At 42.5% G+C, this 27,223-nt stretch overlaps 1 protein-coding gene across 16 annotated transcripts in view; it reads left to right on the top strand.

The window, feature by feature from the left end:
• Positions 1 to 13,502, top strand: part of CFAP221 (cilia and flagella associated protein 221) — a 119,189-nt gene extending 105,687 nt beyond the window's left edge. For 9 of the 16 annotated variants that reach the window (XM_057301386.1, XM_034953950.2, XM_014343928.4 and 6 more), the window contains 2 exons: positions 1,917 to 2,012; positions 6,313 to 6,609. In XM_057301386.1, coding sequence (XP_057157369.1) covers positions 1,917 to 2,012; positions 6,313 to 6,421 — 205 coding nt within the window. In that variant the 3' untranslated portion in view covers positions 6,422 to 6,609. Of the gene's footprint in view, positions 1 to 1,916; positions 2,013 to 6,312; positions 6,610 to 10,122 lie in introns of those variants that run through there. The other 7 variants (XM_055108432.2, XM_055108430.2, XM_055108431.2 and 4 more) reach the window with 4 other exon arrangements.
• Positions 13,503 to 27,223: the final 13,721 nt, after the last annotated feature.

Consider the following 27,223-nt stretch of genomic DNA (forward strand, 5'->3'; position numbering starts at 1 on the left):
AGGAAATGGTTTATTACACATGAGACTACAGCATCTTTCACACCATATATACTCAAAAATAAGTATTTGTTGATTACGGTTTCTATTTTTTCTTTTATAAACACATACTATATTGATAGTTTAAGTACATTTTTACAAGTAAGTAATCAATTAGTGGAATCCTAAATATGTGAGGCAAATAAGACCTGCCCACATGCAATGATACTTGACAATACCTGAGCTTCTAAAGCTTGGACTTCAGTTCCGAAAAGGAATGTTGATTTGCCATCTACTCAAATCACTGCATGACAGCATTTCTTGAGAGGACTGCAGCCAGGGTGGGGTGATTCATATTTGCTTCAGCTTCTTTCCGCCAGGCCCACTGGGGAGATGTTCAGCAGATACAAACATACCCAACTCCTCCTCCATTCAGCACTGATGTGCACACTATTTTGACTCCGTTTCCTCATCTTTGAAATGGGAATAGTTGTATCTACTTCATAGAGGGTTGTCAGAATTAAAGGAGATGCTGATGCTGATGAGAATAGTAATTATAATAACCAACACTCACTGAGCATTAAATGTGTGCCAGGGAGTGCTTTGCAAACAGTCTCATTTAATCCTTCTGATGAGCTCTTATTATTATGCCCACCTTTGAGACAAAGAAACTGCTAATGGGAAGATAATGTTTGCAAAACACCAGCATAGTGATTTGCATATAGCAGCTACTCAGTAAATATTAGCTTTCAATCTAATGAGGCTAGAACAACTTTTGCAGATTTCAAGGGTATTTTTCTTAATAGAAAATTGTCATGCCCACCTCTTTTTACATATGTCACTGCTGAGTAAAGTGTCCCTGTTTGTAATTCCAGACTTCTGAAGCCTTTGTTGCCCTTTGATGATCTTGGAAGCATTTCTCTAATTGAGTGTGGTGGAGATGGGTGCTGTCAAAAAATTCGTTGTCCTGTTCTTCTAAAGTCCTATCCTAGAATCACTGAAACTAGAGGCTAAGTTTCCCAGCCTCCCTTGCAGTTAAGTTATCCGTTTTACTAAGTGATTGCTGATGGAATGTTAGCAGACAAGATACAGTCCACTCCTGAGGTCAGCTCTTAACAGAGTGAGTGTGTCTCCTGCACACCATCCCTCCCTGCTTTGCTCCAGCTGAAACCCAAACATGCAGTGGCCCAGTTTGAACCATCAAACAACAAAGCTCTAGGCCAGAGGTCAGCAGACTATAGCTCAGAACCAAATGTGGCCCACCACCTATATTTGTAAATAAAGCATTATTGCAACACAACCACACCCATTCACTTACGTATTTTTCTATGATTTCTCTCTTGCTACAACAGCCAAGAAAAAAAAAGTTGTGTAGTTGTAACAAAGACCATATGACCCATTAAGTCTCTAGAGAAAAAGTTTACTGACCCCTGGCTCTAAGGGATAGCAGACCACAAAAAGATTGAAAAAAAAAAACTAGACTATTTAGAAATATAGTGTTTAATTTTAAAGCCATTGTGGGCTTTCTAGTTGTCTTCTTTGCTGTTGATTTCTATTCTAATTCCATTGTGGAGAGACAACATATTCCGACTAATTTTAGTCTTTTGAAATCTTTCAGGCTTTCTTTATAGCCCAAGAGATGGTCAATTTTGGTAAATGTTCCATGTGCACTGGAAAAGAATGTGAATTCTGTAACCCCCATTTTTAAAAATTACTTTTTATTCTCTGGTTATAAATAACTACCATTATGCCTACCATTGTTTGTTGGTGGACAGCAATTTATCAACCTTATGCTTCTTTAATGTAAACAACAAAAGTAGATGGAACTAAAGTTGAATACCACAAGAATTGCATAACTCCTAAATGATCACAATATTTCATTCCTATTTTTACACTGGGAAGGAAAAGCAGTGCCCACTAAACATCTTATTACTTTGCAGTGAGCTCTGTGAGCAGAATGTAGAAGTTATGTTGACTCCAGAAATGATCAAAGTGGAATTCCCTATGTTGAACTACAAGGACATCAGGAAGGAGAAGTAAGTGGATGCTTTTATGCCTTATTAAAAGGTAATCTTGGATGAAATTTGTTCTGCATAAAGTACAAAAGTGTCATGTTGTCTGAGTCTAAATAGCTCAGTCTTTGAAAGAGACACATTTCTGGTGCTTCATATATTTAGATGTGTATTTTATTTTAGGCACAATTACACTCCCTGAAATCTTGTTATCAAGTAAGCCTTTAAAAACTGAAATCAATTTTCCATGTGCTTATCAATCAATTTCAGGATGTGTTTGTTTCTTATTAATAGCTGATTGAGTTTCATTCTGTATAAGGAACTGGCTCTGGAGCCAGACCATCTGGAGCTGCACCGTTTATACATAGAAAATCTCAAGCCAAGTTAATGTCCTTATCAACTCTGGGCCTCAGTTTCCTCATCTGTAGCATGCAGAAAATAAAATCTCCCTGTCACAGGGCAAATGTAGGATGAAATGAGATGCCAGCCATGGAAGCACCTAGCCAGTTGCCTGATGTGAACCAGAGCTCAGTAAATGTTCTCTCCTCCTCTCCATCAGGGGCTAACTAGCCAAGCAAGCATCATCCCTTGAAAAATTGGTTTCAAAAACACAGTAATAAACATATAAAATGTGTTCCTCCTCATTGTAATGAAAGAAACACAAATTAAAACAAAAATTTTGAAGAATACTTTTTAATGTAAACCACCTATAGTTCATATGCTTTATAAGTTTGAAATTCCATGTATAAATTTTATTTTTATTCTTTTTCTTTGACAAATGCCTTTATATTATGTTAAAAATTAGAAAATATAAAAAATTTTAAATATGATAAAAACAACCACCCAAAGGTAGTAACATACATTTTGTTGTGTGGTCTTCCAAAAATATGGATATATATTTATATTTATATATTTATATTATATATTTATATATGTACTTATATTTTAAACCATGTATATGGTTTAAATATATATTATATGGTTAAATATATATAAATATATATAGTTAAATATATATAAATATATATAGTTAAATATATATTTTCCATATATATGGAAACCATCATATGTGGTTTAAAATATAAATACCGGGCGTGGTGGCTCATGCCTGTAATCCCAGCACTTTGGGAGGCTGGGGCGGGTGGATCACCTGAGGTCAGCAGTTAGAGACCAGCCTGGCCAAAATGGTGAAACCCCATCTCTACTAAAAATACAAAAATTAGCTGGGCGTGGTGGCAGGTGCCTATAATCCCAGGTGTTCGGGAGGCTGAGGCAGGAGAATCGCTTGAACCTGGGAGGCAGAGGTTTCAGTGAGCCAAGATTGCGCCATTGCATTCCAGCTGGGTGACAAGAGCAAAACTCCATCTCAAAAAAATAAATAAATAAAATATAAATACATATGGTTTTAACAAAATTCAATCATATTATACATATTGTTTTATCTTCTGCACTTTTATTTAACAACATATCATAAGCACATACTTATAAATATACATATGAATTATTATATTTCCGAGTAGATGTACCATAATTTATTTAATCAACAATCTGCCAATGAACGTGTAAACTCTTTGCAGTGTTTTCCGTTATCAATAGTTCTGCAACAAACATCCTTGTGCTATAATTCCTTTCAAACTTATCAGACTGTTTTCTTAGGATAAATTCTAGATCAATGCGCATTTTAAGGTTTTAATATATATTGCTTAATGACCATCCAGATAGTGTGTTACCATCTCTCCTACTGGTAGACGTTAGAGCTGCCTGCATTCAAATGCCCTGGACGACATGGAATAGTGTCATCTTTTTTTTTCATCTTTATCAATGAGACAGAACTTATTAAAAGACCGTCTCATTATTTTAATGATTTGTTTACAAGTTATACTAAAAACTTATCTATGCTTTTCAACCATTTCTCTTCTTTTATGAGGGACTTGTTTTGCCTATTTTGCCTATATTTCTTCCTTATTTGCAAGAGTCCCTCATTTATTAAAGATAATTACCCTTTCTTACATATGCTGCAAATTTATTTTCTCAGTTTGTCGTCTACTTTGTTGTGGGGTGCCTGCCTTTTCTGAAAGGAATGCTCACATTTCTTAGAGCTGTATGAGGTCTCTCTGGTTTGTCTGTGATAGTTCCAGAGACCTGCAGCAGCCAACACTGCTCAGAAAACAGATTGGCAGTTTCTGGTAAAAGAAAATGTAAGAAACAAAATTTTAAATGGAATTCCAGTAAGCATCTGTTTTGATCAGTTAATTAATTAATTAGTTAATTAATAGAATATTGTGTTCTGCTACCCAGCACATAAAACCTCTTGCACCTCAACACATAGATGCACTTTGTGTTTTGCTTCAAGTTTCAAAAAACTGACATAGGGTTTTAAATGAAAATCTTTTTTTTTTTCTACTTCAAATATTACCTCTGGACATAGAATGGCTTGCCCCAGGAGCAAGGTAATATTCAATACCTATCTACTCACTCGCTCTTTTACATGAGTCTTCACTCTTCATACCATGGAGCTAATGTTGAATGGCATTTGGTTATCAAATTATCATTAAACGAAATAGAATTTATTACTTTACATATTCACTCAAAGTGGTATATCATTTTTTACGTATTTTTAGTACTTTACAAAAAAATAAACTAACGATGAACTATAAACATTTTCTGCACACCAAGTCAGCTTCTAATTTTTTCAAAAAACATACATACATTTCACACATTTGCAATAAACATTTCCATGACATTTTTAATTTACCTCTTTGGCAGGTAAAATTATTATATGTACATTTTTTGTGAACGAAAATTGTCAACATAATTATCATTTTATTGGCTGCATAGTATTTCAGCAAGTTGATGTCCCACAGACCATTTTCAAAAGTGATTTGGTTCAGAAACTCTCCTCAGCTCACATCAAGCCTAATCCTGTGCTCAGTTTTTCCTCTCTGTTCCTACTTTTTCCTCTTCCTCACCTCCTTCTCTCCAGCCAGAAGCCAACAGAGTCCTCCCTGCCAGACACCCAGTGCCTGGACAGACAGGGACGGAACAAAAAGAACACATCAGCCATGTCCCATTTCCCCCTGAAGACTGTTCTTTATTTGGTTTCTGGCAAACGTTTATTTTCATGGATGCAAAGAATCATCTGCTTTCACTCAATGGCTGAAATTCACCAGGGAGATTCTCTGCTGCCTGGACAGCAGTCTTGGCCCTTTCAAGGCCCACAGGGGAATCACATTCCCCATAAAATGTTCAAGGAACTGTGAGACTGTGACTTTAGTTGCTGACACATTTTTCAGCACTCCTTAGATCAACACAGTACTACTCAATCATTAGTATCTCTAAGGGGAGACAGGATCTATATATTTTAAACATGATTCCATAAAATGGTACCAATTAATTTCTTTAATTATGTGCATTAGGGAACCTCTTAATTCTCCATTTTCAGGTATTTCTGGTTTTCCAAAACTGTCAGCCATTTGCCAAACATGTCACCCTCTTTTCAAAAATGTCTCAGAAGCACTTTATTTTATCTTGGATTTATATTGCCCAAGCAGATTATATAGCTGAGTTCACAGTTTTTGAACAAGACGTGTCGTTTTAACCAAAACACTCATCATTTCCTCCCACATATCTGGATGCTGGTGAGCACCATGACAGTCTCTGAGCCGAGTCTCCATCTTAACCCTTGGCCCCAGCCCACCAAGAGGCAAGCTGGCCCCTAAGAAGCCCAGGTCCTCCCCATCTCTCAGCCCTTTGTCTACTCCCACTGCACCCATCAGTTGATAGCCTCATTTTACACCATGTCCAGTCAAAGTTCTACCCAGCAACCCCCGCCACACCCACATCAGCCTCGGCTCCACATCAGCCACTACTTGGTCCAGCTGCACAACCCTCCCTGAGGTGCTCACTCTTCTGGAGCCATTGCCAGAGTCAGAAATAGTGTGTATCTACCTCATTCATAAAGATGAAAAACCAGCCAGCATTGACTGAGCACTTAGAAGACCTCACACCAGGATCTCTGTGAATAAGATCTCACTTCACCTTCGCTACAATGCTGGGAGATGGGAATTACACCATTCGCACATCAGGAAACAGGGGCTGTGGATTCTTAGGTAACTTGCCCGTGCTCAGAAACTGATGCAGCTGAGACCAGAAGCGAGGTTTGAATCATTCATAAGCTGAGTGTTTTCATAACTGTGGTGAAAACCTTCTTTGTATATTAAACGAAATGCTCCTCCGACCTTCACCAGCACTGCTGGAGGGGGGGTGATTTGCGTGGTTTTATTAAGTGTCCTCATGTTTCCTTCTTGGGTTTTTCGATACTCAGAGAAGTGAAAGATCAAGCACAACCAGCAGAGAAGGCCGGAGAGAAGCTGCTCGAGGAGATGAGGAACCTGCGAGGCAAAGCACTCAACACATACCTGATTCTAGAATGAAAGTCACCAGTAGGTCAGTCCCTTCCATTTGCTTTCTGCGGGCCACTGTGGCCCCTTGCGTCCATTTACATGCCAGCCATCTCTGCAATTAAAGTTTCTGGATAAAAAAATGAAATGTAGAGGATGTATATATCTTTTAAGTGATAATTATAAATCTTATATTTAAAAATAAAATGGAGTTAGGATGATGACAGCGTTGTTAGCTTCTTGGTGCGGTGTTTAGTGCCGGAATGCTTCTGAGCAACATGTGATGAGAGACTAAGAGCCGGGCACTGGCAGCTGTTTCTGGGGGTCTTTTGGAGGTGTGGTGTGGTGGGAGACTGGCTTTGGGGAGGGGATGCTCTCCCACCTCTGCAGAAGCAGCCCCCTCCATCCCCGGGGCATCACTAGATTTGGCTTTGGAAGAGCAATACTGGTATGAATGCTGGCTCCCCACATAGCTGTGCAGGTGGCAGACAGTGGCAGGGGACCTGGACCTGGAGAGGACACTGTGAGGTGACTAGAGCTTGCACCAGTTTCCCAGGAGGAAGCATCCTCCTGGGAACTCACAGAAGCACCTGGAGCAGGAGGTCACTGCAAGGGAGCCAGGAGTTCCAGTGAACACATGTCAGTAAAAACCAGGCCTCAGTATTGTGTTTGTGAACATGACTGCCTTCATATGCACAGGCCGGGAAGGCTGATGACGTTTGGGTTGTGTTATAATAACCCATAATTATCCAAATATATTTGGATGTATTCCCTCCACTCATTTTTCTATGAATACATTTAAATAGCTGGTATCAGACTGTATGTTTGTAGTCTTCATTAACTCATTGATTCTGAATCCCAGTCCTGCTCTTACTCACTATGTGGACTTCTTAACATTTCCGAACTTCATTTTCCCCTCATGCAAAGACAAGTGCTCACCTTACATGGGGTTGTGAGGATTCAATTAGGAAATGTGCAGAGTATACCTGGCATAAAACAAGAGCTCAAACATGAAAGTTTCCCTTCACTCACAGGGCAGGACATAAGCATCAGTCATTTTTTAAAAACTTTTTATTTAGAAATATTTTTAAACTAAAGGAAAACTTGCAAAATAGTACAGAAAGTTGCCATCTCTATTTTACTCAGATTCCTCTAACATTAACGTCTCCTGCGTGACAATGATCAGAAACAGGAAATTACAATCGGTACAGCTTTATTGAGTAATGTTCGTTCAGTGTTCCAGGAGTCCACACTGCGGTTGGTCAACGTGTCCCCTTCTTCTCCTCATCTGTGACAGTCCCTCAGTCTTTTCTCATCATTTGTGACCTTGACACCTTTGACAGTTGTTTTGTAGACTGGCCTTCAGAGTGTGTGTGTGTCTAATGCTTTCCCAAGACTAGGGTGAGGTTATGCATTTTTGCAAGAATTCCACAGAAGCGTTATGTCCTTCTTGGTGCATCTTATCAAGGGGCTTGTGATGTCGATATGTCTTCTTACTGGTGATGTTTACCTTGGTTGCTTGACTAAAGTGGTGTCTCCCAAGTTTCTCCACTGGAACATTAATATAATCATGGGGAGAGACTTTGAGATTATGCAAACATCCTGTTTCTCCTCAGCTTTTTTCCCACTCTGTATCTACGTATCTTTATATGAATTCCCACTTTAGCATCCATTGGTGAGTGGGTCTTGTCTGCCACAACCATTACCATGATGTCCACTTAATGATAATGTCCATGAGCTGTCCCTCACCGTCATTTAGTTACTTCTTTATTCAGTAGATTTTTATATCAGCATGGAATCATATATAGGTTATTATATAGGTTATATAGGTTATAATCCAACACTACCGTTGTTTATTTTGTTCTCAAATTGTTCCAGCTCTGGCCATTGGGAGCCCCTCAGGTTACACCTCTGACCTTTCAGTGCATCCTCGACCTTTCCTAAGCACTTCTTTACTTTCCAGCATCACAGTATATTCCAGACTCATCTGTATCTTTCCCACGTCAGCCCTGGAATCAACCATTTCTCCAAGGAGCCCTGGTTCCTTTAATTGGAGAATGGCATTTAGAAATCAAGACCTGCTACAGCAACTGGTACTTGTTGCTACTGTGGTCCAATTGCTTCCGAGCCCTCTCAGTGGCCAGAGCTAGAAAATACAAGTATTTATACTGAGCCCCCTCAACACGCACACACACACACACACATTTTCATCTCTCTATCTTTATGTCTTGTATATATATCAAAAAACATGAATTATGGCCAGGCGTGGTGGCTCACGCCTGTAATGCTAGCACTTTGGAAGGCCAAGGCGAGCAGATCGCTTGAGCCTAGGAGTTTGAGACCAGCCTGGGCAACATGGCAAAACCTCATCTCTACTAAAAATACAAAAATACAGAAAATTTAGCCAGGCATGGTGGCAAACACCTGTAGTCCCAGCTACCTGGGAGGCTGAGGTGGAAAGATCACCTGAGCCCAGGAAGTCGAGGCTGCAGTGAGCCATGATCACACCACTGCACTCCAGCCCTGGTGACAGAATGAGAGCCTGTCTCAAAAAAAAAAAAAGAAAAAGAAAAAAGCAAAAAAAAACCACATTGATACTGATGCTTCCAATTCCAGTCCAACACCTGGGGTTTGTTTTGGCCTTCCTCCTTTCCTTACTTGTAACTTCTTTCCCCTACAGTGAGCAGCTTAGCTCCCATCATCTACGATGTATTACCTTATGTGTTGCTTGGTGTATCCGTAAAGTAACATCCCATTTGCTAACACATCTCCTTGCGAGAAACACATTTACTAACTACATTACAGTATTGGTGTCCTTTTTACTTTGGCTTTATAGAGTCCAGTTAAAATACTGGTTCCCGAATTGCCTGGGCTGGTTCTGTTGCTTTCTTTGTCTCCTACTCCCATCAGTGTGGTTGTGTTTTCATATGAGTTAGGTTCATGTGTTACTATTTGTATTTTATCTTGGGTTCCCCCACACCCTAGTTGGGTTTAATTATTTATTTCAGGGTACGTGGAACATTATGATGGCTCTAAATACAAAGATACCCAGAGAAGTATCATTCCTTCTCATTCCCAATCCGTCTCCATTCCGCCATCTTGCTGCCCCATGGGTACCCACCCTTCCCACTGTGGGCAACCATCTCTTTAGTTTCTGGTTTATCCTTCTTGTGGGTAATTTTTAAGGCCCCCAAGGGCTCCCATGTGCTCCTCTGCATTCCTCCTCCACATTAACCAGTCACTGGCCTGACCTACTAGCAGTTTCCGAAGCATAACCCACTCGTCCGCACCCCTGGGCCTCTGCACATGCTATTCCCTATGACCTCACCACCTTCTTGCTTAGTGTCCTTCTCACCTAAGGTTTCCCCAGGCCTCTGCCCCTTGGCCCCTGTACTGACCTCTGAGGCAAGGCCTACCTAGTCCCTGCTTCTGTGGAGAGGAAGGGCCCAGGCAATGTTTGTTCAGGGAATTGCTTCCCTCAGCATCCACGTTTAATACCATGCTGTGCACATCGCTTCGTTCACCAACATCCAACCGGCAGCCACTGAATCCCTGGCTAATTCCACCTACCCAATCTCCCTTTCTTGCTGGGTGCCCCACATTGCATTGTTGGTGTGAACTTTCTGGCTCCAGACTTTGAGCCTGTTCCCATGTCAGCGCATGTACTTATGTCCATTTCAGTTTCCCCACCTATAAACAAGAGCCAATTTCTCTTATTTCCCTGCTCTCCCCAGGTTGAAAAGGTCGTGGCCCCTTGGAAAGATTGTATTGACTGTGTTGGAGGTCTGGTGCCACCTGGTGGATGCCACAAGAAAGGCCTCTCCTGACTCCCAAGTTGTAACCTGTTCCCACCAAATCGACTTCCAAATAATATGTAACAGATCGTCGTCTGTGCTTTTCTTCCTTGTTTCAGACCACTTGTAGGTGGAAAAGGCAAAGAAGGCTTATATGTATTTTCTTCCATAATCAGTCCATCAGAAAAAGTTCCTTCGGTGAAATCGTTGACCACGTGATGTTTGGGGACTCCCTACAGGATCAATCATCCGGGTTCCTTAGAGACCATGGCCATAATCAGGGGCTGGCCAAGGGAATGAGTATCCCTGGGTTCAACAGCTGTCTCTGGAGACCTGCCAGCTCCCTCTGTCTTGCATTAACTCAGGTTATCATGCCATTCTCCTTCTAAGGCCAAAGATACCTGTAACCGAAGAATCGGGATACTTCACTGCAGTCACTTCATTTTTTTTTTCTTTTGAGGCAGAGTCTTGCTCTGTCACCTAGGCTGGAGTGCGGTGGCACACTCTCGGCTCACTGCAACCTCTGCCTCCCAGGTTCCAGCGATTCTCCTGCCTCAGCCTCTCAAGTAGCTGGGATTACAGGGACCCGCCACCACGCCCGGCTAATTTTTCTATTTTTAGTAGAGATGGGGTTTCACCATACTGGCCAGGCTTGTCTCAAACTCCTGACTTCAAGTGATCCACTCGCCTCAGCCTCTCAAAGTGCTGGGATTACAGGCATGAGCCACCGTGCCTGGCCAAGCAGCTTCATTTTAGAAGTGATTATTATTGCTTTCCTTTCTAGAACTTCCGGTTTGTGAAGTATTTTCTCAATGATCCTCAAAACATTCTAAGACATAAAGTAGCTGTTATTGGTGTGATTTTATGCAGAAACTCAGGCCCAGAAAGCTTCATGGACTTACCCAATTAGCAGAAGAGCCAGGTTTGGGCAGGATCTTGGTTTCCTGCAAAGGTTTCGTTGCCTAGCCAGGCGTGGTGGTGTGCACCTGTAGTCCCAGCTACCTGGGGGGCTGGGGTGGGAGGCTCACCTGAGCCCAGGTAGTCAAGGCTGCAGTGAGCCATGATCCTGGTACCCAGTACACTCTTCTCTCTACTACATGGTAATCAATGAAAATATTACAAATTTAGATTTTTTAACTTTTTATTTAAACTTTCAGCTTTGGAGTCTCTAAGAGTAAAGATATTATGTGATGATATTTGTATTTTACTTAATTACTTATTCTTTAAAACATGTAATATAGAAAAAAATACAAATTAGCAAATGTCCTTTGCTCTAAAGAAATCAGCTGGCAAGTTTGCCCCACCCAGCAGCAGCCACGTCTTACTCATTTCTGTATCCCCAGCATGCAGCAAGATGTTTGGCACAATGCAGGCTCTCAATAAATGTTTTTTGAGGCCGGGTATGGTGGCTCACACCTGTAGTCCCAGCACTTTGGGAGGCTGAGGCAGGTAGATCCCTTGAGCCCAGGAGTTCAAGACCACCCTGGGCAACATGATGAAAACCTGCCTCTACAAAAAAAACAAAAATTGGCCGGGCATGGTGGCCCATGCCCAGCTACTTGGGAGGCTGAGGTGGAAGGATCACTTGAGCCTGAGAGGTCAAGGCTGCAGTAAGCCGACATTATGCCACCACACTCCAGCCTGGGCAACAGAGCAAGACCCTGTCTCAATTTTTTTAAAATTGGCTAGGTGCAGTGGCTCATGTCTGTAATCCCAGCACCTTAGGAGACCGAGGTGTATGGATTGCTTGAGCTCAGGCATTCAAGACCAGCCTGGGCAACATGGCAAAACCCCATCTCTACAAAAAATACAAAAAAGATTAGCCAGGTGTGTTGGTGCACATCTGTGGTCCCAGCTACTGGGGAGGGTTAGATGGAAGGATCACTTGACCCCAGGAGGCTGAGGCTGCAGTGAGCCAAGATTGTGCCACTGCACTCCAGCCTGAGCAACAGAGCAAGACCCTGTCTCAAAAAAATAACAATAATGTTTGTTGAATTAAGGAATATAAAAGAAATGTGAAAACTATGTATCTAATATTCATTTACATTTTCACGGACATGTATGTTCATAGAGTCTAATTGCTATAAAAAATATAGGAGTTGGTTCTAATAGATAAAATTTAGAATCCAGAACATCAGAGATGGAAGGACATGGAATGTCGTCTAGCCCCACCCTGGTAAGTATTGGTGGAATCTCTGTAAATTTATCAAGTCCATGCAGTTTCCTTGCTTTTTATTAAAGAAGGGGAAGTAACAGTATTGACGTCATAGAATTGTTGTGAGGTTAAATGAGATCATCCTGGTAGCACAATGCACAATAAATACACAATAAATATTAGCTGTTATTAGGATCACAATATTTATTTGTTAAGGGAGTGAAGCTGAGTCCTCACTCACCACTGCATCTTCTTCAGTTATCCTTTCTTCCCTCCACCCATTCATCTCCTGTGCTCCAATAGCTATGTTGGGATCTATGCATGAAAGAGAACTCTCCAGATGGTGAAGGAGATGGAGCACTGCCCTAAAGAACACTAGGCCAGGCGCGGTGGCTCACAGTCTGAAGTGCCTTAGCACTTCGGGAGGCTAAGGCAGGAGCATCGCTTGAGCCCAGGAGTTTGAGACCAGCCGGGGCAACATAGTGAGACTTCATCTCTACGAAAAAAAAAAAAGAAAAAAAATTAATTAGCCAAGCATGGTGGCACGTGCTTGTAGTCCCAGCTACCCAAGAGGCTGAAGTAGAAGAATTGCTTGAACTCACGAGGTCAAGGCTGCAGTGAGCCATTATCGCCGCACCACTGCACTCTAGCCTGGGTGACAGAGTTAGACTCTTTCTCAAAACACACACACACACACACACACACACACACAAAGTCTCTCTCTTCCAGCAGGGTTTTGAGGATGGGTTTCGGTAAATGTTTAAAGAGTGGAGATGATTAGAGTATGGACTCCCTGAAGGTAGGGGAGTGGACTTGGCCCAGGGCTACTCATGTCTCTTACAAAGATATGGAGACATCCCTCTCAGGTCTCTTTGCCCAAACCATGCAGCCTTCCCTTTTGGATTAAGACCACTGGCCTCCTGCTCTCTCTCACTGGATGGCATCACAGAGAGGGGTTTCAGCATGAAGGCAAGGAGACCTACCTCTCCTGGAGGAAATCTTGCAGGAGGCCTGGGAGCACCAAGAAAATGGGCAGCCCCTTACCGTGAGGGAGAGCCACAGCACCCCTCCCCTTCCTCCTCACCGTGAGCCCCATCAGAGCAAGCCAGGCAGGCCAGAAACTGATAGTCTGGCATTACAAGACAGGCTGAGCTTACCTTATCCCTTCTTTCAGGAATTTAGACCAGGAAGTAGAGAGAGACCAAGCAAGTTAGCAACAAGGACAGAAGCTGGACAGTTATGAAATGGAGAAATTGGGTGGGGCAGCTGCGATGGGCCATGAGTGACTGAAGTTGTAGGCAAAGAAGAAGTGGGTTTTTGGTGTTTGGAAAACACGAGGAAAAAAGTAGATGCACCAAGAGATAGCAAGAAGCAAGCTGGGATAGAACCCAAGCACACCCATTGCTGAGTTCCTGCCCCCATTCCCAGCCAGCTGCTGGAACAGGGCCCAACCTGAAAACCACCTCTGTCCTGAAAAAGCTTAAGTGACTCTGCTTCTTACCACCAAAAAGCCTGATCAGATCTTGGCCAAGGCATGGACCCAGGGGTCTGGTGACGCATTCTCTAAAAGTGGTGTGTTCTTAGAAAAGTATTTCATTTCTGATACTCTGTTTACAGGAAGTTTGTTAAAACCACTGTGAAAAGACTTTTCAAGGAAGCAATGCACTTTGAGGTGTATATATAAGGTAGTCAAAGAATGCTTATCCCTCCCACACACCCCCATAACCAATAGTGCAAGCTTTACACATACACACACACACACACACAAATACATATACACACACAGAGTGTGTGCCCTGTCTCAGGTCCAGCTGTCAATATCTCAAAAGGTAGAGGCCCACCAAATGTGGGGTGCTTTTTTGTGCTTACTGTCCCTGGTGGTGGAAGTTGACCTCATTTGAGGCTGAATCTAGGGACAGGCTACTCCCGAGGTCACCATTGCCTGGAGCTCCAAGCTGGCCATCCTTGGGGTGCCAATGGATCTGTTATGCACCCAAACCTCCCCACCCCCCCACCTTCCAGAAGTCCTCACCCCTGCTTCAGGCTGAGGTGCCCTTCTTCTTCAATAAGAAGAGCTAGCTATTCTAAATATATATGCACCCAATACAGGAGCACCCAGATTCATAAAACAAGTTCTTAGAGACCTGTGAAGAGACTTAGACTCCCACGCAATAATAGGGGGAGACATTAACATCTCACTGTCAGTACTAGACAGATCTATGAGACAGAAAATTAACAAGGCTAATCAGGACTTGAACTCAGCTTTGGATCAAGTGGACCTAGTAGACATCTACAGAACTCTCTACTCAAATCAACAGAATATACATTCTTCTCCGTGCCACATGGCACTTATTCTAAAATCGACCACATAACTGGAAGTAAAACCCTCCTCAGCAAGTGCAAAAGAACTGAAATCATAACAAACAGTCTCTCAGGCCACAGGGCAATCAAATTAGAACCCAGGATTAAGAAACTCACTCAAAACCACACAATTACCTGGAGATTGAACAACCTGCTCCTGAATGACTCCTGGGTGAATCATGAAATTAAGGCAGATATCAAGAATTTCTTTGAAACCAACGAGAACAAAGAGACAACATACCAGCTTCTCTGGGACACAGCTAAAGCAGTGTGAAGAGGGAAATTTATAGCACTAAATGCTCACATCAGAAAGGTTGAAATATCTCAAATTGACACCCTAATATCACAATTAAAAGAGCTAGAGAGGCAAGAACAAATTAATCCAAAAGCTAGCATAAGACAAGAAATAACTAAGATCGGAGAAAAATTGAAGGAGATAGAGACATGAAAAACCCTCCAAAAAATAAATGAATCCAGTAACTGTTTTTTTTTAATTAACAAAATAGACCACTTTAGACTAACAAAGAAGAAAAGAGAGAAGAATCAAATAGACACAATAAAAAATTACAAAGGGAATATCACCACTGACCCCACAGAAATACAAACTACCATCAGAGAATACTATAAACACCTCCACACAAATAAACTAGAAAATCTGGAAGAAATGGATAAATTCCTGGACACATACACTCTCCCAAGACTACACTAGGAAGAAGTCGAATCCTTGAATAGACCAATAACAAGTTCTAAAAGTAAGGCAGTAATTAATAGCCTACCAATCAAAAAAAGCCCAGGACCAGATGGATTCAAAGCTGTATTCTACCAGAAATACAAAGAGGAGCTGGTACCATCATTCCTTCTGAAACTATTCCAAACAATTGAAAAGGAGGGACTCCTCCCTAACTCATTTTGTGAAGCCTGCATCATCCTGATACCAAAACCAGGGAAAGACACAACAAAAAAAGAAAACTTCAGGCCAATATCCCTGATGAACATCGATGTGAATATCCTCAGTGAAATACTGGCAAACCGAATCCAGCAGCACATCAAAAAACTTATCCGCACGATCAAATCGGTTTCATCCCTGGGATGCAAGGCTTGTTCAACATACACAAATCAATAAACATAATCCATCACATAAACAGAACCAAAGACAGAAACTCCATGATTATCTCAATAGATGCAGAAAACGCCTTTGATAAAATTCAACATCCCTTCATGCTAAAAACTCTTAATAAACTAGGTATTGATGGAACATATCTCAAAATAATCAGAGCTATTTATGACAAACCCACAGCCAACATCATATTGAATGGGCAAAAGCTGGAAGCATCCCTTTTGAAAACCGGCACAAGGCCGGTTGCAGTGGTTCATGCCTGTAATCCCAACACTTTGGGAGGCTGAGGCGGGTGGATCACCTGAGGTTGGGAGTTCAAGACAAGCCTGACCAACATGCAGAAACCCTGTCTCTACTAAAAATACAAAATGAGCCAGGTGTGGTGGCACATGCCTGTAATCCCAGCTACTCATGAGGCTGAGACAGGAGAATTGCTTGAACTTGGGAGGCGGAGGTTGCAGTGAGCCGAGACTGTATCATTTGCACTCCAGCTTGGGCAACAAGAGTGAAACGCTGTCTCAAAAAAAAAAAAAAAAGAAAAGAAAAGAAAAGAAAAAGAAAGAAAACCAGAACGTGACAAGGATGCCCTCTCTCAACCACTCCTATTCAACATAGTATTGGAAGTTCTGGCCAGGGCAATCAAGCAAGAGAAAGAAATAAAGAGTATTCAAATAGGAAGAGAGGAAGTCAAATTGTCTCTGTTTGCAGATGACATGATGTTATACTTAGAAAACCCTGTCATCTCAGCCTGAAACTCCTTAAACTGATAAGCAACTTCAGCAAAGTCTCAGGATACAAAATCAATGTGTAAAAATCACAAGCATTCCTTTACACCAGCAATAGACAAGCAGAGAGCCAAATCATGAATGAACTCCCATTCACAGTCGCTACAAAGAGAAGAAAATACCTAGGAATACAGCCAACAAGGGACTTGAAGGACTTCTTCAAGGAGAACTACAAACCACTTCTCAAGGAAATAAGAGAGGACACAAACAAATGGAAAAACATTCCATCCTCATGGGTAGGAAGAATCAATATCGTGAAAACGATCATGCTACCCAAAGTAATTTATAGATTTAATGCTATTCCTATGGAACTACCATTGACATTCTTCACAGAATTAGAAAAAAACTATTTTAAATTTCATATGGAATCAAAGAAGACCCTGTATAGCCAAGACAAGTCTAAGCAAAAAGAACAAAGCTGGAGGCATCACGCTACCTGACTTCAAACTATACTACAAGGCTACAGTAACCAAGACGGCATGGTACTGGTACCAAAACAGATATATAAAAACCAATGGAGCAGAACAGAAACCTCAGAAATAACACCACACATCTACAACCATCTGATCTTTGACAAACCTGACAAAAACAAGCCATGGGGAAAGGATCGCCTATTCAGTAAATGGTGTTGGGAAAACTGGCTAGCCATATGCAGAAGATTGAAACTGGACCCCTTCCTTACACCTTATACAAAAATTAATTCAAGATGGATTAAAGACTTAAATGTAAAACCCAAAAACCCTGGAAGAAAACCTAGGCAATACCATTCAGGACATAGGCATGGGCAAAGACTTCATGACTAAAACACCAAAAGCAATTGCAACAAAAGCCAAAATTGACAAATGGGATCTAATTAAACTAAAGAGCTTCTACACAGCAAAAGAAACTATCGTCAGTGTGAACAACCTACAGAATGGGAGAAAATGTTTACAATCTACCCATCTGACAAAGGTCTAATATCCAGAATTTACAAGGAACTTAAATTTACAGGAAAATAAACAAATGACCCCATCAAAAAGTGAGCAAAGGATATGAACAGACACTTATCAAAAGAAGACATTTATGCAGCCAACAAACATGAAAAAGAGCTCAACATCACTTATCATCAGAGAAATGCAAATCAAAACCACAATGAGATACCATCTCACACCAATCAGAATGGCGATTATTAAAAGTCAGGAAACAATAGATGCTGACAAGGCTGTGGAGAAATGGGAACGCTTTTACACTGTTAGTGGGAAAGTAAATTAGTTCAACCAATATGGAAGACAGTGTGGTGATTCTGCAAGGATCTAGAACCAGAAATACCATTTGACCCAGCAATCCCATTACTGGGTATATACCCAAAGGAATATAAATCATTCTACTATAAAGGCACATGCACACGTATTTTTATTGCGGCACTGTTTACAATAGCAAAGACGTGAAACCAACTTAAATGCCCATAAATGATAGATTGAATAAAGAAAATGTGGTACTATACACCACGGAATACTCTGCAGCCATAAAAAGGAATAAGATCATGTCCTGTGCAGGGACATGGATGAATCTGGAAGCCATCATCCTCAGCAAACTAACACAGGAACAGAAAACCAAATACTCCATGTTCTCACTCATAAGTGGGAGTTGAACAATGAGAACACATGGCCACAGAGAGGGGAACAACACACACCAGGGCCTGTTGGGGGGTGGCGGGTGAGGGGAGGGAACTTAGAGGACAGGTTAATAGGTGCAGCAAACCACCGTGACACATAGACCTATGTAACAAACCTGCACATTCTGCACATGTATCCCGTTTTTTTTTTTTTAGAAGAAATAAAAAAAAAAGAAGCCCTAGGAAAAGAGCAATCGGTGAGAGAGCACCCCAATCCCACCCCTGGCTCCAAGCCATTGGAACAGCAAGTTTAGTCTACCCTGGGAGTGAGGAGCTGATGTGGTAGGGGCAGCCCTGGGTGAAATATGAGAGTGAAGTTTTAAAGCAGACAATAAGACTGAGTTTTAACCAAAATCGGACTGTGTTAGTAACTGATATTGACTAACAAATTACAGACTGCATCATTGAGGAAAGCTGCTAGTAAGCTGGACATCTGGCAGTTTACAGCAATCGCTGGAAAAATAAAGTCATTTCTCCAGTCAGATGAGGTTCACAGGGGAAAAAAGTCATTTTATTTATCACTCAATGAGTCGGTTTTACGCAAACAATTCACACTACAGTCATCACCAGAATTCCCAGCTTCTGATGTCAAAAAGATACTAAGGAATGATAGCTGACGGAAAAATAAGGAGCAAGAGGGTGAAGTGGAGGTACAGCGCAGGCCAGCAAGGAATCCAGGACTGGATTCGGTCTCTGAGGGTCACAATATAGAGCATGGCAGGTTGCAGTTAGTAAAAGGATATTGTCTACTTGGCTATAAGAGAAGCTGGTATCTCAGAGAAGACCAGAAAAATGAAAATCTTTATATATTTGAACAGGTTTGAATTATCAGTTGAGTTAAACTGAAAACAATGATATGATCCCTTGACATTTAAAAAATATATCTTGGGCCAGGTGCGGTGGCTCACGCCGGTAATCCCAGCACTTTGGGAGGCCGAGGTGGGCAGATCACGAGGTCAGGAGTTCAAGACCAGCCTGGCCGATATAGTGAAACCCCATCTCTACTAAAAATATGAAAAATTAGCTGGGCATGGTAGCACATGCTTGTAGTCCCAGTTACTTGGGAGGCTGAGGGAGGAGAATTGTTTGAACCCAGGAGGCGGAGGTTACAGTGAGCTGAGATCACGCCACTGCACTCCAGCCTGGGTGATACAGCAAGACTCTGTCTCAAAAAAAAATAATAAAAATAAAGATAAATTTATATATATATATATTTTTTTTTTTTTCTGGGTCTGCCTCTCATGTGGCCTACTGTGCTGTCACTCACTCCCAGCATCAAATAGAGTGACCTCACATGTGCCCAAAGCACCCAGATTTTGGTCTCAAATGCAGTTCCCCAGTAAAAGGAATTTTGGTCTCAAATGCAGTTCCCCAGTAAAAGGAACGAGGGTTCCTTGAAAAGTATCTGAGCAAGGATAATTTACATCCTAGAGCAAGGATAATTAAGATGGGTCTGAAGCATCAATTTGCTGCCAGAAAGAAAGTATGCTTCCAAAACTATCCAGAGCAGTTTTAAAGGCTAAAGAAGTCGGCTTAAAGGGACTCTCAATCAGCAAAGTATGATGGTTTTCGCATTTGAAAGAAAGCAATAGTTCTCTGCAGAGCCGTATGAGGCATGTTAAAGGAAACAAAAAGAAAGAGAAAAGAAATAAAGAAGAAGAAAGGCATGTACAATATTTTAATGATGTTTACAGTTGATTGACCAAGCTGAACTACACGCATACTATATTCAAGTACTCAAGTTTTGGTCAACTTCACAATTTCATTATTGCAAATCAAGCAGTTAAAAGATTCATTGCAATCCTGGTAGGGGGTCCAGAATCTTAACAGCTCTACTCAGGCAAAGAAAATTTATGGAGGATCCTACTATAACAGAAAAGATAAATAGTCTTGGATAGTCTAATTCTCCCCACAGATACCCAGCCTAATAGACCCCAGCTTATGATGAATCTCCTGGAAGCCTTTCTGGCCCCCTGTCCTGCGCACGAGGACCCCCCAGCAGCTCATCTTACTGCACCTCAGCATGAAGCGGCCTGAGATGATGGCTCTGTGAACTTGGGTTAGGAGAGTATGTCTGTAACCCCAGGAAGAATAAAAGAATCTATTCAAATTTTCCATTGATACATTTATGCTGGTTAGGTTATCTGTAATAAGGAGTTCTGTAATCATTCCACCATTTCATATGTACTTCAGTTTTAAGATGTTTGAAACAGTTAAGAGAATCTGGCCTGGCACGGTGGCTCACACCTGTAATCCCAGCACTTTGGGAGGCTGAGGCAGGTGGATCACTTGAGCCCAGGAGTCCGAGACCAGCCTGAGCAACATGGTGAAACCCCGTCTCTACCAAAAAAACAGAACAAAACAAAACAGAACAATTTATCTGGGTATGGTAGCAGGTATCTGTAGTCAGGAGGCTGAAGTGGAGGATCCCTGGAGCCTAGGAGGTCAAGGCTGTAGTGAGCTGTCTTAGTGCCACTGCATTCTAGCCTAGGTGACAAAGCAAGACCCTGCCTCAAAAAAAAAAAAAAAAAAAGAGAGAGAGAATCTTAACTGTTACATTTCTGTGTCTATTTTTTTTTTTTTTTGGATTTTTGAGAGTTGCTTTAAGGCTTAGGAAGATTTTACTTATTAAATTTGAAACACTACTTTCTGTGGGAGACTCGATGGCTAGTTTTATGTGTCAACTTGACTGGGCCAAGAGACACCCAAATATTTGGTTAAACATTCTGAGTGTGACTGTGAGGGTGTTTTGGATGAGGTTAACATTTGAATTGGTGGACTTTGCAAAGCAGGTTGCCTTCCCCAGTGTAGGTGCACCTCCTCCAGTCCATTGAAGGCCGGAATAGAACCAAAGGCACAGTGAGAAGGAATTCTCCTGCTCTGCCTGACTGTCTTAGAACTGGGACATCAGTCTTCTCCTGCCTTCTGACTCAGCCTCAGCCTTGGCTCTCCTGCCTTTTTAGCACTTTGGACTCAGACTGGAACTACACCATCAGCCCTCTTGGGTTTCCAGCTTGCCAGCTGCAAATCTTGAGTCTTCTCAGTGTCCATAATTGCATGAGTCAATTCCTTATAATGTCTCTTTAAATAAACATTTGCACGCACACACACACACTCACTCACACACACACACCCGTGTGCATGCACACATATTCTACTGGTTCTGTTTCTCTGGAGAACCCTGACTAATACAGCAGGTTAACATATTTAAGAGAATCAGCTAAATTAAATTTGAAAGTGTGGTTTGAAATGTCTAAGGAAATTTGATCAATTAAGTACAGAAGTGGTACAGTATAATTAAGAAAGATTTAATCTGTAAACCCTAGGAATTAACTGAATGTTAATCAAGGACAAGTAGAAAAAATTCTCATGTTTTATACAAAAATTACTGGACTTATTAATAAGATGACAATATTTGTAAATTGACACTTTAGGTTTAAGAGACAGGGTATTCAAACTTACTGCTTTAATACAGTACTGAAAATGTTAGTAACTCTTAAGTATTCCTTTTATGTCCAAAAGCCCCCCGAGAAATTTTTTAAACCCATCTTATGCTGTGTCAACCATGATTTCCTGGGGGCTTATCCATGTATTCATTTCCTGTTTATCCCCTAATCTAGCCCCAGTCACTCACCCTTGCAGGCCTCCCAGGGCCGTTTCACTGTGACTTTGGCAGGCTTGGTCCATCATCAGTAAACCCCCGCCCCACCTCCTCTCGTTTGCTTGCTCTCTCCAAAGCTTGGCTGTCTTTGCTGAGGACACCACAGCCCTCTCCAGTGAAGTCACTTTCTTCCCCATATTCCCCTGAAATCAGGGCAGAATGAATGTTCCCTTTTCTCCCCACAGCCATTTCCTCCTATACATACCCCAGCTCCTTTGAAACGCATGCCACCAGACCATTCCAGTACCCCCCATCCTTGCTGCTATCTACCAGCTTCCTGGTTGCTTCCTCTCATTCTTGAATTGTTTCAGTGCTGTGGTGTGATCCCTGATTCTTTACCACTCCCCCTTTCCCCAGTGGCCAATGCCATTGAAAGAATAGTTTATTACTTGCAGTTCCTGAGAGGAGGGAGGCACACCATGCCACACAGAGCCACCCACCTGGGGAAACACCAGGTCAGTCAGGAGGGAGGCAGAAGGAGCCAGGGGAAGGCATGGCCCAGAGGCTTCATTGTGGTTTTTTGAAGGAATAGGCAAGGCAGGGTAGTCACACTGAAGCAAGTGTAGGATTGGGTAGTTAAGATGCTTTCAGTGGGCTGTGGAGGATAGGGGTATTCTCCAGTTGTCCAGTACCTAATCCTGGGGATATTTAGAGCCAGGAGAATACTGACTTGGAGTGTGAAAAGTAAATGAAAGAGGTGGTTGGGGTATGGGCTGTGCATTGGTTGGTTTGCATATGAAAGGCGTGCTCATGGGAGAGTCATTCGCCATCACTTGGAACCAGTGCCCTGGGAGGGGCAGTCTTTCCAGGATTAGTAAGGCCTCCCAGATGTCAAAGCTTCATAAAATATAGAAAATAAAAATGATTAATATACCCCCTAACTTTTAATCATCTTCTCTTCCACCCCACCTCAGCTCCCGCAGACATGCCCTTGACCTTGTCATCACCAATATGGATACCACCTCTGAAAGGTCCATTTCAAGACTCCCACCCACCCTGTACTCACCTCCTTATACTTCTACCTGGCTTACTATGGTGACCCCATTAGAACATTCCTTATGTTCCACCAGGCCAATGATCTCGCTATCTCTTCCTTCTGCAAAGTGTCTAGGAACAAAGTGCTTAGGAGCAGCGCAGGGCACATGGTGTGTAACATTTAGGTGTTAAGTAAAACAGACACCCCACAGGCCCTCACTGTCCTCCCTGCTGGCTGAGAGTTCATGGTCCATCACTATGTCATCACTTCTTTGCAAACACCCTCACCAACCTTGCCCCTTTCTCTTCACTTTGTACTTGACTGGCAAACCCAGCTCTAATTAAACCCAACTATCCATCTATTTATTCTTGTACCTGAGCATCCCAACATTGTTGGAAAGAATCACACAACCATACTACTTGTCTCACCAAAGTTGTGGTTTTGTCCCAGATCCCAAATGGGCACTCAGCGGTACACAACAATCATTTCATTTTCCTGGTAGAAAGGTCTTTCTTTTCCTCACCTAGAAATTTACATCTCTTCTGCTTTCTTCAAACCTTCACCACTCCCTCCCTACTCTGTCCCCACTGTACTTTCAGCTGATGACCTCACTCCATAGATCACTGGGAAAAAGAAGCAGCATCCAATAAGGACAACCTCTCTTCCCAGCACGACTTCACCAGCCCGGGCCCATTGACCATAGCTTCCCTCCCGTTACAGTGAGGAAGTGCTCCTGACCCCCTCCTCCTCCCTACCCCAGACCCATCCCCTCTTACCTACCCTTGGAGAACCTTCCTGCAGTGGTCCCTCTCTCTGGCAACAAACAAAATAAACGAAGCCCTCCTTGCACCCCATGTGCACCTTGAACCATCACCCCATCTTTACGCCTCTTCACAGCCAGAAGAGTGGTCCATATTCCTCACTGCCCATTCTCTCTTCAACCATTCGAACATTCCTGCTCACCTCACAGATCAGCTCTCATCTAGGTCACCAGTGACCTGCCATTGCCATTAGAATAACATGCAAGGACCTCACTCCAGCTTACAAGACTGTGGCAGTCCAGCCCCTGCCCACCTCCCCAAAGTCCCCTCCCACCTTCCCCTCAGGCTTCCCTCTCATCCAGCCACACTGGACTTTCTGCCCCCTGGGCCCACAATCCCATTCCTGCCCTTGGGCCTTGGACCTGGCCATTTCCTCTGCTGAGGACATTTTCCACACATACAGCCCTCTCATGCTTCCCCTCACTCAGGTTTCAGCATAGACATACCCTTTTCAGAGAGGCCTTCCCTTACCACCTTAGCTAAGAACCCCCTACCCTACCTTTTTTTTTTTTTTTTAACTCTGGTAAGATAAGTCTTTATCCCTGCCAGGCACAGTGGCTCACACCTGTAATTCCAGCACTTTGGAAGGCCGAGGCAGGCGGGTCACCTGAGGTCAGGAGTTCAAGACCAACCTGGCCAACATGGTGAAACCCTGTCTCTACTAACAATACAAAAATTAGCCAGGTGTGGTGATGCTCGCCTGTAATCCCAGCTACTTGGGAGGCTGAGGTAGGAGAATCGCTTGAACCTGGGAGTTGGAAACTTCAGTGAGCCAAGATCGCACCACTGCACTCCAGCCTGGGTAACCGCGTGAGACCCTGTCTCAAAAAAAAAAAAAAAAAAAAAAGATAAGACTTTATCCCTAATGTAAAATATCTTATTTTCTTATGTTTGCAAGTGCTGAATAAATACAAAATATAAAATAAACGAATGAGCAAACACTTACGGGAAGTTTGGCCAAACCCACAAGTAGCAGAGAGGAGGGGGCAAGAAGTCAGACTCCAGCTAGCAGAACCAGGGCCTGTGTGTGGGTTCTGCCGCTAAGATGCCTGGCTGGCTGGCAGCCCAGGAGCACCATTTATGGGCACAATTGTGGGCCCAATTCACAACCCCGCAGTGCACTCCTGGGTGTTGTCCCCAGCCAGGGCCACCTGGCAGGGGGAAGACAGGGGCTCCACAGCAGGAGCAGACCACAGCCAGCCCCAGACCTAGAGCAGGACATTCCTGAAAAGGAGAATCCCAGCAGAGGAGGAGAAGGGACAAGAGATCTGTCACAGCCATTCCTGAATCCCGACAAACAGCAGCAGCTCAGTGCTGCCTCCCACCCAGCTGGCAGCCGGGCAGCCGGGCAGCCTGCGCTGACGGGGCTGGACATTTGCAACACTCTGGCCTCACCTAGAGGGTTGTAAGGAGGTTTTGGAACCATATAAGCTTCAGCTCTGAGAGCCTGCCTCCTAAACCTAAAGTCACCCAAGGTGCTTCCCTCTGGGGCCTTGCCCGTTTCGTTGTGGCTGCTTCTTTCTCAATGCCATCCACTTCTGCACTCAGGAGAGGATCTGGCTGAGAGCTGGGATTGGACCAGCTCTCACCTCACCAGTCTCTACAGGAAAAGCACTCCAACCTGCCCCTTTGACCACCCATAAATTCCAAAGAGTCTTCTAGAGTTCAGATACCAGGGAACCACCCTGTGGAGAAGTGGCCGTTACCTCCTTTGTGGCCCTACCAGAGGGAAGAGGGGAGGACTCTTTGCTCCCAGGGGTTCATGTGTCTGCTTTAATGATCAGGGAGCTATGGAGGACTGTGACTTTTTCTTATCGGTGTTTTGCCCCCATCACTTGGCACAGGGTAGGAGCTGAATGAATAAGTGTAAGAACACGTAAGTGGGAGCGTTTCAGATATCCAGAAAGCGATGAAGGAGGAGCTGCTGGAGACGGTTGTACCCGCAAGCACGGGATGCGGAGGACCACACACTCTGATTGGGAAGCCCAACTTCAGGCAAAACACCTGCCTACTCCATGGGTTCTCACTCCTGACTCCTGAAAAATAACTCTCCCAGGTGCTTTAGTTGAACGGTTGATAAATGTTCTATCAGCTCTGCAGTAGGATTGGCCAACCTACGTATAAATGCATTTCTAAATTTGAGATTAAATTCACATTACTTAAAATTTACCATTTTAACCATTGTAAAGGGTAAAAATTTACGGGTTTTAGTCTATTCACAATGTTGTGCAACCATCACTACTATCTAATACACAAGCATTTCATCACTGCAAAAAGAAGCCCCGTACCTGTTAGCAGTCACTCCCATTTACCCCTCCCTCATCCCTTAGCAACCACTAACCTGCTCTCTGTCTCAGTGGATTTGCCTATTCCGGACATTTTATATAAATGGAATGATACAGTCTTTGTCCTTTTGTGTCTGGCGTCTTTCACTTAGCATAATGTTTGTAAGGTCATCCATGTTGTAGCATGGCTCAGTATTTATTCTTTTTTATGACTAACTAATATTCCATTGCATGAACTATGCCATAATTTGTTTATCCATTCATCAGTTGATGAACATTTTGATTTCTACATTTTCACTAGTGTAAATAGCATTGCTATGAACATTTAGGTACAAGTATTTGTTTGAGTGCCTGTTTTCAATTATTTTGGGTATATTTCTAGGAGTGGATAGCTGATTCATATGGTAATTCTAAGTTTAACTTTTTTTAAAAATTACTATTTTTTTTTAGAAAACAGGGTCTCACTATGTTCCCCAGGCTGGCCTCGAACTCTTGGCCTCAAGCAATCCACCTCGGCCTTCTGAGTAGCTGGGACTACAGGCACAAGCCACTGAGCCTAGCTTAGCTTAAGGTTAACTTTTTGAGGAAGCTCTAAACTGTTTTCTACAGTGGCTGCACCATTTTACATTCCCACCAGCAATGTATGAGGGTTTCAGTTTCTCCACATCCTCTCCAACATATATTATTTTCTAGGTTTTTTTTTTCTTATAGAAATCCAGTGGTTGTGAATAGTATCTCATTGTGGTGATTTGCATTTCCCTAGCCGCTCTGTGATCAGCCCTAGTGACTGATACTAGTGAGCACATTTTTATATGCTTTTTGGCATATATTTGTATATATTTTTTGAGAAATGTCTACTCAAGTCATTTGCCCATTTATTAATTGGCTTGTTGAGTTGCTAAGAGTTCTTTATATATTCTGGATACTACACCCTTATCAGATCTATGATTTGTAAATATTTTCTCCTATTGTGGATTGTCTTTCCACTTTTCTTGATAGTATTTTTCATGCACAAAAGTTTTTCATTTTGATGGAGTCCAACTGGCCAGCCTACTTTAAAAAATTTTTTTAAACTTTTTATTATGGAAATTTCCAAACATACACAAAAGTAGAGCATGGTATGATGAAGAGCCCTGAACCTGTCATGCAGCTTCACAATAACTAACACTTTGTCAATGTTGTTTCATCTGTGCCCCTGTTTTTTTTTGTTGTTGTTGTTTGGATTT

Source organism: Pan paniscus, chromosome 13 (assembly GCF_029289425.2).
Source record: "Pan paniscus chromosome 13, NHGRI_mPanPan1-v2.0_pri, whole genome shotgun sequence".
Lineage (NCBI taxonomy): Eukaryota > Metazoa > Chordata > Mammalia > Primates > Hominidae > Pan > Pan paniscus.